The sequence below is a fragment of the Mauremys reevesii genome, linkage group 9 (assembly GCF_016161935.1).
Source record: "Mauremys reevesii isolate NIE-2019 linkage group 9, ASM1616193v1, whole genome shotgun sequence".
NCBI lineage: Eukaryota > Metazoa > Chordata > Testudines > Geoemydidae > Mauremys > Mauremys reevesii.
Window position 1 is genome coordinate 55,454,678 of NC_052631.1, and position 13,045 is coordinate 55,467,722.

Here is a 13,045-nt window from a genome sequence, read left to right on the forward strand (position 1 = left end):
GCTCTGCAGTCTGCCTAACCCTGCACTGCTCTTCACAGATCAACCGGATGGATTATGTGGAGATCAATGTTGACCACAAGTTTCACCGACACCTCATTGGAAAGAATGGAGCCAATAGTGAGTGAGATGCCTTTTTATGAGCAATGTAATATACTCTGACAGCTGTATTTTATCCATCTCCTTAATCTCCATTAGACAGTGGCTGAATTTCCACAGGCAGTGTTAATATCACATGTTGTTGTCTTTACACTGATCAGCAGCTTCTCAAAAGGGCTGTTCGCTCAAGGAACATTAGATGAGGAGCAAACTACTAGACTTATTTTAACTCTTCAAGTTGTCCTGGAGGATTAGATGGGTGTGAAACCTCTTCATCGAAGATGAGGGGCCTCCCTCCGGATAAGGGTGGAGAGTTAACTCAAGAAGAAAGGTTTAACTAATAGAAAAAATTATCTGGAAAGATGGTCCTGGAGGGTAGACTCTTAAGTTCATGCCTATTTGTGCCTGCAGAAGGAACATCTGATTTTTTGTTGCTGTTGTTCCAGGAATAAAAGTGGCAGATGCTGCATTCCTTGTATCTGTAGACACTGTGCTGTCTATTCTTGTAGGTTCTTGCTGAGTGTTTTCTACTGTGCAATAGACAATCCTGTTTTTGCTGAGCTCCCAGGTGGAAAAGCTTTACCTCACCACCTCTTTTTTTTTTTTTTTTTTTTTTTTTTAAATCCCCCTCTTCTCCTCTTCCCCCCCCCCTCTCTTTTGGAAAGGCTGGCATAGGGTTCAGGTAATCCCTATATAAGAGAGCTGCTGTAATGACAGCAGATTCCAGTCCTGCACTGGTAGGTGTGACAGAATGGACGAGTGTTTCAGAAAAATCCTTCTCTTGCAGTTAACAGGATCAAGGACCAGTACAAGGTGTCTGTGCGTATCCCTCCAGACAATGAGAAGAGCAACCTGATCAGAATTGAAGGAGACCCTCAAGGTGTCCATCAGGCCAAGAAAGAGCTGCTGGAACTTGCTTCACGTATGGTGAGCAAGAAAGCACCACAGAATTGACTTTGCCAATGAGGTCTCTGTTAGTCAATGTGTCTATACCAGGGGTCGGGAACCTCTGGCATGCGGTTCACCAGGGTAAGCACCCTGGCATGCTGGGCCAGTTTGTTTACCTGCCACATCAGCAGGTTTAGCGGACCGCGGCTCCCACTGGCCGCGGTTCGCTGTCCTGGGCCAATGGGGGTGGCGGGAAGCAATGTGGGCGAGGGATGTGCTGGCTGTGGCTTCCTGCCTCCCCCATTGGCCTGGGATGGTGACCGCAGTCAGTGGGAGCCACGATCGGCCAAACCTGCTGATGCGGCAGATAAACAAACTGGCCCGGCCAGCCAGGGCGCTTACCCTAGCGAGCCGCGTGCCAGAGGTTGCCAACCCCTGGTCTATACCATTTCTTATGACTACTTCTGGAATTAGAGCAAAGGTGGCCTTTCCCCACAACCAGCACTTGTATACCATACTGTACTCTTGCTGGAAGCAGAGTAAATTTAATGTCTGTCTATGGGTGTTTGAGTCTACTTTTCAGCTTTAGGGAAAAGTAACTCATCTTCTATGCCAGACTAGAGCTATCTGAAAGACGTAACTGCCTGATCAATTGCCATCCAGCAAAATGAAGTAAATAAAGGGCATGGAACTCATCCTGATGAAAATATAATTTTCATCTATATGTTCTCAGGAAAATGAACGTACCAAGGACCTAATTATTGAGCAGAGATTCCATCGAACCATCATTGGGCAGAAGGGTGAGCGGATCCGGGAAATCAGAGATAAATTCCCAGAGGTAAGGTTTCTCCTAGCAAGCTGCAATTTGGAATCTGTATGTGACTCTGTCCCTCCTTAGCAAGAATGTTCTTTAACACACAGACCCTTTCTACTGAAGGGTTACTGATTCTTGGGACAGAGGAATTGTGCTGTGCTGTGCTATGCCAATCACACCTTTGCATGTTGCGTGATTCTGCCGTTAAGTGACCACCTCTTGCAGGTTATCATCAACTTCCCAGACCCAGCACACAAGAGTGACATTGTCCAACTTAGAGGACCCAAGAACGAGGTGGAAAAATGCACAAAGTACATGCAGAAGATGGTGGCAGACCTGGTATGAGAGCTTCCTGTGTTGTCTTCCCCACCTCCCAGTCTTTAGTTTTGGGACAGAGGATAGCTCTGTGCTGACATCACACTTCAGCTTTGTCTGAAACCTTGGAATGTACAGCAGATGGGTGAGACACCTGCATTGTGCTGATGTTTAGTAATGAAGGGACAGCTCTTCTAGAGGCTCCAGGATAACTGAGTGAGAAGGGGATCACCTCCCAAACCCATAGCTTCAGTCTGTTTTGAGTTAATTTACTTTTCTGACCTTCTCTCATCAGCAGTCAGGCACCTTCTAGGCAGAATGGTAAACAGAGGATCTTTTCCAGGTGTTTTAAGAAATCCTAATAGAAATAGAAAGGGTGAGGCATGACCAAGCTTGTTGGTGTGACTTCATCTCCTCAGCTAACTAATTCTATTCTTTCTCTTTGTAAGGTTGAAAACAGCTTTTCTATTTCTGTTCCCATCTTCAAACAATTCCACAAGAACATCATTGGGAAAGGAGGTGCCAACATCAAAAAGGTGACGTTGCTACTGGCCTTCAAATGTTCTACAAAGTTCCTTTTGTTCTCTCTGCCTTTAGCTACCGTCCACTCATCAATCCCATCTGTTTGGTGGTGAAGTAAAACTTAACCTTCCAGAACTTCCTCCTGCATGCTCAACCTCAAACATGTATTTTGTTTTATTGCAGATCCGTGAAGAAAGCAACACCAAGATCGATCTCCCAGCAGAGAACAGCAACTCGGAGACAATCATCATCACTGGCAAGAGAGCAAACTGTGAAGCCGCTCGCCACCGAATTCTCTCCATCCAAAAAGAGCTGGTAACAGGAACTGGTTAATTTTAAGGTGTTATAAATGGAGCACAGAAGCCTGACAAAACATAGGTGACTTGATGTCACCTTAAATACACAAAAATGATGCAAACTAATTATACAGGAGTCGTTAAGAGTCTGGATTCTTTAAGTTTATGTGTTGAGTTCATGGCTTGAATGTTAGCATGCTTAAGATCAAACTGCCGAGATTCTCAGCAAAAGATACTTATGATCCTTTCCCAAGAGGTTCTTGTCTTATGCCTAATTGTCTTGGCAGTTTCTTTAGTCAGGCCTCCGTATCCAACTTGCTAGGTTTCAAATCCTGAGAGCTGCTACTAAAAATGCCATATTAAAGATAGCTGAACTCAGGAAACTTAAAAAAAAAAAAAAATTGTTCAAATTCTGAATGTTTACAGTGCTAGCAACTGAACTGTTTAATAAAATAATGTTTAATACAGAGGTTGCTTTAATTTGAGACCAATCTCCCCCAGATAATTGAGGATCACCAAATTGAATTGAGTCCTCAAAACATAGCAAGGTCAGGTCACCAAAGTGTAGGCAAAGAAATCTACCTGCCTAATCCTGAGAACATCTAGGAAAGACAAGTCCAGGATACAATTTCCAGTGGTATGTATTGCAGCCACTTGTCTCCATGTGGAGGTTTTCATGAAAGCAGCCAAAACTTCTGACCAGAATCTTTTTGAATATACATTATTCATTTATCTTTTTTAGTAGATGATGCTGCTTTCAGCTCTTCTTTGTGCCCAAATGGTAACAGTGCCATTGGGGGTGGGGGAGTAATACTTTTCCAAGTGCCAGTTACTGTGCTGGGAGACTGGCATGTGCTGGCACGTCCAGCTGCTGCTTGGCAGATATCCCAAATCCTCTGCTCAGATTTGTTTTTAATCGATTGTGTGGTCATCTCCCAGTACTGATATCCCAATAATCTCAGTATTCTGATATCAGCAGAAGAGGAACAGACTGCCTGGGTCTGCTTCCCCCTTACCTCAACAGTCTCCTCCCAACAGCTTGCCATACAATCCAACCTTTAATGCCCTGGCTCCTTCTCTTAGGCTGACATCACAGAGGTTGAGGTCTCCATCCCCTCAAAGCTCCACAACTCCCTCATCGGTGCCAAAGGTCGCTTCATTCGCTCGATCATGGAGGAGTGTGGTGGAGTCCACATCCACTTTCCCACAGAGGGCTCTGGCAGCGATACCGTCACCATCAGGGGCCCTGCTCAGGATGTGGAGAAAGCCAAGAAACAGTTGCTGCACCTGGCAGAGGAGAAGGTGAGCCTTGCAAATAGGTAGAAGGATCAGATCCAACCAGTCTCTTCCCTCTTAATGTATGATCAATCCCCCGCTGTGTGCCTTTGCCATAAGGAGGTGCTGGGTGGGGTGGATAATATAAGGGAGGCCCTGTCATTTGGGTCATTGTACTCGTACTGTAAACGCAGTCAGAACACTGGTACCACCACTCCCAAGACAAAAGGCCCTAATCCTGGTGGTTTTCGAGTTAGTAAAAGAACTAACTGTTTTGCCAACAAAGTGACTTAACCCCTTTGTTTGATTTGCCCTTTGCTCAAATGCCTCTTTGGGTCAGGATGAAGGAGCAGAAATGTTGTCTTCTTCCAGCCCTCCTCCCCCCCCACCCCCCCCCACCCCTCACTTGGAATTGAAACATACTGATGTGACTGGAGTTAGTTTAGTTAAACTCCGAGAGAGGCAACTTTCCTTCACTCCTTCCTCCTTTGTGGCCTTAGCCTATGTCTGCAGATTCCAAATGAGTGGCGTTATATTTTCACATCCCTTGATATAATTACGGATGTAATTAGGGTCTCAAGTGACAGGACGTTACTCTAAGATGCATGACTGGCCACTTTATTTATTGGCAAAACTTTCCTGGAAATGGCTGCCTGGTGAAAGTGCTGTGTACACTCATGTTATGGGCCAGACACGCAGTTGCGGTAAGCCTGCATAGATGGCCAGTGTCACGCCACTGGCCTATCCTGCTATGGGTCTGGCCTATCTTGTGAATGAGCAGTTCTCTGGCTCACTTGGTCCTGCTCCCGTCTGCTCTCAGTACCATTTTAATCCTGCTGCATTCTTACTGGATTGTGTTGTGGTAAGGTGACATCCTCCCAAATGCAAGTTCTCATGGTGCAAACATTCTGATTCCTGGAGAACATGAAGTAACATCTTTGATCTTGCAGATACCAGAATGCTTCTAGTTTGCTTTTACTTTGAAATATTGGATTTCTAGTCTGTAACACTAGTCACGCTTAGCCAAATGTGCATGTACACAAACTTATTCCGCAAGTTTTTCCATATATTCTGATGGTGAAATAATTGTGTTTTCATGTACTCTTGAGTACTCATTTGTGCTTTGTTCTCTTGGGGGGGCTGACCTCTATTAGCAAACTAAGAGTTACACAGTGGACCTTCGTGCCAAGCCAGAGTACCACAAATTCCTGATTGGCAAAGGTGGTGGCAATATCCGCAAGGTGCGTGATAACACAGGGGCCCGCATCATCTTCCCAACCTCTGAAGACAAAGACCAGGAGCTGATTACCATCATGGGGACTGAGGGGGCTGTCAAGGAGGCTCAGAAGGAATTGGAGGCACTCATCAAGAACCTGGTGAGGGAGGCTTCCTCCATTCACTTCTCTTTCTATCCACATTTCCCATGTATTTCTCTGCTGCATAGGTGGTAGCAGGTGCTAACCTGTCAGTTGGGAGGAACTGCTTGGCCCTGGATATGGATGACATGTCTATTTGAGAGGCCATGGTAGGGCTCAAGAATTAAGATATGCATGTTTATCATTAGAGATGTGGGTTGTGTTCACTATAGAGGCGTTTCCCATGTTGTGAGCTATGGAAGAGATTTTTCTAATCCAGAAGTAGAGTGCAGTGAATAAACACCACTGTGTAATGTCTCCTCTCCACAGGATAACGTGGTTGAGGACTCCATGGTGGTGGACCCCAAGCACCACCGACACTTTGTAATCCGGAGAGGGCAGGTTCTCCGTGAGATTGCTGATGAATACGGCGGTGTGATGGTCAGTTTCCCCCGCTCTGGCACCCAGAGTGATAAGGTCACCCTCAAGGGAGCAAAGGACTGTGTGGAGGCAGCCAAGAAACGCATCCTGGAGATCATTGAGGACCTGGTGTGTGTCCCAGCAGGCTTGTTTTAATAAGAAGCAGCCATTTTTTCTGTACCACCCCTCCTCCCCCCCTCCCCCCCCCAAAATCCCCTGCTCCATGTAATGTGGAGGGTCCTGTTTTTGCCTAGTCTCTGACCTGAGGAACCTGGGACCCGTGTGACCTGCCGTAGTGTATCTGGCACTCTGAGCCTGGGTCAGAACCTAGGAATCTCCAGGGCAACCCCCTAATTAGATCCTAGCCTAGGAAAGGTGCCTGGCCTCCCCAACAGTCTGGCTGGGAGGAGATATACATCCGCTTTTGGCCTTCCCCTAGCCAGCTGTTTGGGGTGGCAGTTTCTTCTTGGCTAAGACTCTGCTGTGTTTCCTGTGCACTTCAATTCCTTAATGCCTATGAGTCCTCCTCCGCCCAAGGTCCCTGCCTCCCTCTCATTGTAGGAGCAGAAGGGTGGTGGTTAGGGGTTTCTAATTCTTTTCTAGGTATCTTTCTGGCTTGCTCTGTTCAGCCCTTTGGTGTCTTCTGGGGGAGGTGAGGAGCTGTACTTTCAACACTGTCTTATTAAAAAGTAGCTTTCACTTGCTCCCAACTCTGGCACATACTGATCTGGGAGATGGTGCACAAAGCACTTCAGGCAATGGGTGCTAACTTTGGGGTTCCTGGCTCAAGAATTGGCACCAATCCTCCCAAGGGTGGCTCTTACAACTAAGTGCCTGTGCTCTTGTCCATGCCTCCATAACAAGCTGTTCCCCACCCTCCCTTCCTTCCCTCCCCCTGAAGAGCCTCGTGAGGGAGAGGTATGCGCATGGGAATGGAGTTCTCGTCTGTGGCCCTTAGTTAGGTGTGGGGTAGCTTTTTGGAGGACAGGCTGCCTTTTGTTTCTTGGACGCGGAGGTACGAGGGATTCTGGAAATGTGTTGGACAGAATAATTGTTGCTCTGTCCCAACTAGGGCTGTCAATTATCGCAGTTAACTCACATGATAAACTCAAAAAAATTAATCGTGACTAATTGCAGTTTTAATCGCACTGTTAAACAAGATTACCAATTCAAATTTATTAAATATTTTGGATGTTTTTCTACATTTTCATATATATCTTGTATTCTGTGTTGTAATTGAAATCAAAGTGTGTATATTGATTATCATTTTACAGTGCAAATATTTGTAAATGGAAGAAATAGTATTTTTCAGTTCACCTCATACAAGTACTGTGGTGCAATCTTTGCCCTGAAAGTGCAACTTACAAATGTAGATCACTTTTTTGGTTGCATAACTGCACTCAAAACCAAAACAGTGTAAAACTTCAGAGGCTACAAGTCCACTCAGTCCTAATTCTTGTTCAGCCAATTGCTAAAACAAACAAGTTTGTTTACATTTTTCAGGAGATAATGCTGCCCTCTTCTTATTTACAGTGTCACCAGAAACTGAGAACAGGCATTTGCATGGCACTTTTGTAGCCAGCATTACAAGGTATTTACGTGCCAGATACGCTAAACATTTATATGCCCCTTCATGTTTCAGCCACCATTTAAGAGGACATGCTTCCATGATGATGACGCTTGTTAAAAAAATAATTTTGTTAATTAAATTTGTGACTGAACTCCTTGAGGAAGAATTGTATGTCCCCTGATCTGTTTTACCCTCATTCTGCCATATATTTCATGTTCTAGCAGTCTCGGATGATGACCCTGCACGTTTTCCTTTTAAGGCCACTTTCACTGCAGATTTGACAAATCTGCAAAGAAGGTACCAATGTGAGATTTGTAAAGATAGCTACAGCACTCGACCCAAGATTTAAGAATCTGAAGTGCCTTCCAAAGTCTGAGCAGGACTAGGTATGAAGCATGCTTTCAGAAGTCTTAAAAGAGCAGCACTCCAATACGGAAACTACAGACCCGAACCACCAAAAAAGAAAATCAGTCTTCTGCTGGTGGTCTCTAACTCAGATAATGAAAATGAACATGTGTCGGTCCGCACGGCTTTGGATGGTTTTCAAGCAAAACTCGTTATCAACATGGACGCATGCCCCCTGGAATGGTGGTTGAAGCATGCACATCTGGCACATAAATATCTTGTGACACCGGTTACAACAGGGCCATGAGAATACCTGTCCTCACTTTCAGGTAACATTGTAAACAAGAAGCAGGCAGCAATATCTCCTGAAAATGTAAACAAACTAGTTTGTCTGAGGGATTGGCTGAACAAGAAGTAGGACTGAGTGGACTTGCAAGCTCTGAAATTTTACTTTTTTTTTTTTTTTTAATTTTTGAATGCATATTTTTGTACATAATTCTATATTTGTAAGGTCAGCTTTGATGGTAGAGATTGCATTACAGTACTTGTATGAGGTGAATTGAAAAATACTATTGTCTTTTTTACAGTGCAAACACTTGTAATCAAAAATAAAGTGAGCACTGTACACTTTGTATTCTGTGCTGTAACTGAAATCAATATATTTGAAAATATAGAAAACATCCAAAAATATTTAAATAAAAGGTATTCTATTATTAACAGTGTGCTTGACAGCCCTAGTCCCAATCTTTTGGCTCCACCCTGCTCCCTTCCTTCCTATGACACACATGACTATATGAACTTGCTATGATGACAAATCTTTGAGACTCACATTTTGATCAAGTGGGAGGGAGTGCGTGACAACAGGTGTCACCTGAATAATTCACCTGTTTCTCTGTCAAACATGCAGGAAGCTCAGGTGACAATAGAGTGCACCATCCCCCAGAAGTTTCACCGCTCCATCATGGGCCCCAAAGGTTCCCGAATTCAGCAGATCACCCGCGACTATGGTGTTCAGATCAAATTCCCCGACAGGGAGGAGAACCCAGGTATGATGCTTTGAGAACTCTACTTCACTGGAAGCTGAGGCTGTAAGAGTGGCTGCTCCCTAATTCAGTGTTGTGTGGGTCCTCTGAGCTACCCAGATGGCTGGGGGTTGTGCTGCTGCTTTGGAGGGAACCCAAGTCATGCAGTTTAAGTCCCTCCCTGCAGAGGGGCGATGTGGGCGGGAGGGAGCCTTGCCAGTGGACACTGCTTCTTTGAGCTGTGCAGTCCTTAGCCTTCCTCCAAGCCTAATACTAAAATGGGCAATCATGACAGCATCTCGTTCTCTATATGGACTATTGCTTCTGTCTCCTTAGGCTCCTTTAAGAACCAGGCCAAACTGCAATGGCAGGAGAGAGCTATTGTTTGGTGTACAACAAACAGCAGTAGAGGTTCTATAAACTTCAAGTCTTTTACCTTTAAACTCTTTTGGGGATGGAGAACTTTTAAACAAACCACCTCTCCTTACCCCTCTCCTGCTCCCCCAAGCAAAAGGAGAATGGCTTGTTTGCTCCACTACATATTGCCAAGTTTGGTCTGCAATGTATACCCCACACACAGCAAGGCTCATTGATTCCTGGCTGCCTTAAGTTTAACTGCACATGTTAAATAAGGTGTGGGGGAGGGCTGAGAGAGGGGGAGATCTCCTACCACTTGAAGGTGGTGAATAGAGCATGAAACTAGACAGCAGTTCTGACAGATGTAGAATATGCTGCTTTTAATGTGAAATATTCTGGGTCTGTGCACTTTATAACAGCTGAAAGAAAAGCTACTGGGAATGTGGGTTCTCTGACAGCAATGCTGGACTATGTGTAATGCTTATTACAATAATCTGCTGCTGCTGAGTAAGCAGAGGGTGCCATACAGAAGGGGCAATAAGAGGAATTCTTTCCTGGGTTGGAGAGAGGCTGTTCTCCTATGTACAGAGCAGGGCATAATGGTGGACTCTCTACAATCCAGGATGGAGCCAAGGCAAAGTTAGCACTGATGGTAGGTAACCTCTTGTACTAATGAAATGCTATTAAAATCTCACTTTCTTTATGGTGAATGTCTGTCGTCCTTTCTGTGTGCCTTGGGGTCCTGCTGGGCCAGGTGGAGGGTTTGTACTGATCTCTGTGGGAGTAATACTACTTATAGAAACTCAATTCTGTACTCGCAGAGAAGATTCTTATTCTGTTTGTTTCCATGATCTCAGCCCCTGCCACAGAACCAGCCATGCAGGAGAATGGAGAGGAGAATGGGGAAGGAAAAGAAGCTAAGGAAACTGATCCCACTTCCCCAAAGAAGTGCGACATTATCATCATCTCTGGCCGCAGAGAAAAATGTGAGGCAGCCAAAGAGGCGCTGCAGGTATGTGGTGCTGCTGGGTCTCAGCAAGACTCTCATAGCTCTTGTAATCTACTTGTACCCTGCAGCAGGAAGCTCTTTTTGAATTCTCTGGGCTCTGGTGCCAGGTGGCCTTGCTCAAGTTGGAAAGGGGGTTCCCTTTATTGTATCTAAACTTCCTGCCCTTTAATGACTTGCAGGGTGAGTGTGAATTGACCTGGCCAGTAGGTGTTAAAGGCTCCAAGCAGTAGTGGGACTTGCTTATGCATAAGACTTGTCCTTTCATCCTTCCCCCATGATACAGGAGCAATCAGTGTTTTCTGTATCGTTCCTCAATAAAATCACTTCGAACCTTTTCCAAGCTGACTAGTCCCAGCCTTGGCAAGTTCTCATCATCGCTAAGGCCATGTCTCTACTACAAAATTAAGTCAACCTAATTTAAGTTGGCCTACAGCTGCCACAGTAATTACATGTCTACACTTGGCTTCTTGTGTCAGCAGTGTGCGTCCTCACTAGCAGTGCTTGTATCAATTGTATTGTCAGTGTGGGGCTTTATAGGACTGCTCCTGAAAGCCAGTAACCGTTGACAAAAGCACTACAGGGTCTACACTGACACTGTATTGACCCTGACACTCATGGAGCTGGAGTTAAGTTGGCATAGCGGGGCAATTACATTGGTGGGAGCAAGATTTTAAGTATAGACACTTCCGCAGTTAGGTTAACCTAAGCTTCCTTGAGTCATCCTAACTCTAATGGAGACCAGACCTAAGTGGTTTCCATCCTTAATCTAATGACTTTCTAGACCTTTTCAGTCTCCACTGTATTTTAAGGTGAGGCTATGAAAATGGGGCACTGTACTCCAGAGGAGGCACCATTGTTAATTCTAAGTATGTTCTTCAGTATCCAGTGCATTCTCATAGCTTTCACTGCTGCTGTTAGGCTTTCTTCTTGACCTGCCCATGAAAACTTCCTGGTCTCTTTCCTAATCAATGGCTTAATGATCTTCTGATCAAATGTATTAAACTCTGCAGGATTCAGGAAGTGCCAGATCTTTCTCCCTCTCAGGACAGGTGTGGCTAATCCAAAGCACAGCAGGGCTGCCATTCAAAAGGCTTTGGGAGAAACTGACCTTGGATATTAGGAAGAACTTTTTCACTAGGAGGGTGGTGAAGCACTGGAATAGGTTACCTAGGGAGGTGGTGGAATCTCCTTCCTTAGAGGTTTTTACAGTCAGGCTTGACAAAGCCTGGCTGGGATAATTTAGTTGGGGATTGGTCCTGCTTTGAGCAGGGGGTTGGACTAGATGACCTCCTGAGGTCCCTTCCAACCCTGATATTCTATGAAACCTGGCCCTTAACTCTGCAGAGTGTTTCTGCTGGGTAAACTCTGTGCTCTTCTTCCCCCATGTAGGCTCTGGTTCCTGTCACCACTGAGGTGGAAGTGCCCTTTGACCTTCACCGTTACATCATTGGTCAGAAAGGAAGTGGAATCCGCAAAATGATGGACGAGTTTGAAGTAAGCTGGGTTTTGTCTCCCTCCCTTCCCTGGATCCCAGAGATCCTGTTGCTGTGAATGCTGCCTTTTGGGAGTGCCAGGAATATGGGCAAATCCATGGCCCCAGCAGTCACTAGTGTGCCACTGGTATGGCAGGTACTGCACAACAAGTGTTTGTTTGATTCAGCCACTAGGAAGCTGCAATAAGAACATGAGTCTAGTGTTTAATCCCTCCTCCCCTTCCCCCAGGAGTGGGAGGAATGGGCTATGCACTGAAGTTCTGAACTGAATCACTCTGAAATGTCACCATCTTTCTGTGACAAATTTTGAAAGACAAAGTAGTTTAGGACATAGAGTGAATTGGGATAAAATATAACATGGCCATACTACGCCATACTTCTGCACTGCTGCTGGTGATGGCACTGCCTTCAGAGCTGGGCTCCTGGCTAGCAACCGCTGCTCTCCAGCTGAAGGCAGTGCCACCACCAGAAGAGGTGCAGAAGTGATGGTAGCAGTATCACAACCCCCACACGATAACCTTGTGCCTCTTCCCTCTCTCCCCCCCCCCCCCCCAAACTCATTTTTAGGTCAGGACCCTACAATTACACCACTGTGAAATGTTAAATAGCTGGAATAATGAAATTTCATGATTTATTTCAAATCCAGTGACACTGAAATTGACCAAAATGGACCATGAATTTAGTAGGACCCTAATGATCGGCCATATGCCATTGTAGGAAATCCCATCAGAGACTGCTAGTAGCAAAAATCCCCAGTGGCCAGAAACAGGACACTAGATTGGGAGGGCTCTGAGTTACTACAGAGAATTTTCTCCGGTATCTGCCTGGTGGGTCTTTCCCACATGCTCAGTCTAACTGAACACTATATTTGGGGTACAGATGGAATTTTTCCCCAGGTCAGATTGGCAGAGACCCTGGGTTGTTTTTTTTTGCCTTCCTCTGCAGCCTGGGGCATGGGTCACTTACAGAGAACCCACCATTTACACTAGTTTAAATCTGCAATGTGAAGTCTTTTTAAACCAGTGGTGGGCAAACTTTGGCAGCCCATGGGACCCTCCTGCCTGGCTCTTGAGCTCCTGGCCAGGGAGGCTAGCCCCCGGCCCCTCCCCTGCTGTTCCCTCTTCCCCTGCTGCCCGCACGGGCAGCACTCTGCGGAGAAGCAGCATGTCTAGCTCTGGCCGGGCGGCACGGCTGCCAGACATGCTGCTCTGAGCAGCCTGGTAAGGGGTGCCAGGTCTGGGGGGTTGGATAAGGGGCAGGAGGTCCCA

General features: G+C 45.7%; 1 protein-coding gene across 5 annotated transcripts in view; it reads left to right on the forward strand.

Annotated features, from left to right (window-relative positions):
- The window catches only part of LOC120372363 (high density lipoprotein binding protein), a 94,992-nt gene that overhangs the window by 62,779 nt on the left and 19,168 nt on the right, over positions 1-13,045 (forward strand). For all 5 annotated transcript variants that reach the window (XR_005584923.1, XM_039489398.1, XM_039489399.1 and 2 more), the window contains exons 11-22: positions 39-117; positions 884-1,023; positions 1,718-1,822; positions 2,024-2,137; positions 2,563-2,649; positions 2,819-2,950; positions 4,015-4,233; positions 5,361-5,582; positions 5,892-6,110; positions 8,804-8,942; positions 10,133-10,287; positions 11,674-11,778. Coding sequence is in view for 4 of the 5 variants with exons in the window: in XM_039489398.1 (XP_039345332.1) it covers positions 39-117; positions 884-1,023; positions 1,718-1,822; positions 2,024-2,137; positions 2,563-2,649; positions 2,819-2,950; positions 4,015-4,233; positions 5,361-5,582; positions 5,892-6,110; positions 8,804-8,942; positions 10,133-10,287; positions 11,674-11,778 (1,716 nt within the window). In the remaining variant the exon portion in view is untranslated. The remainder of the gene's footprint in view (positions 1-38; positions 118-883; positions 1,024-1,717; positions 1,823-2,023; positions 2,138-2,562; positions 2,650-2,818; positions 2,951-4,014; positions 4,234-5,360; positions 5,583-5,891; positions 6,111-8,803; positions 8,943-10,132; positions 10,288-11,673; positions 11,779-13,045) is intronic.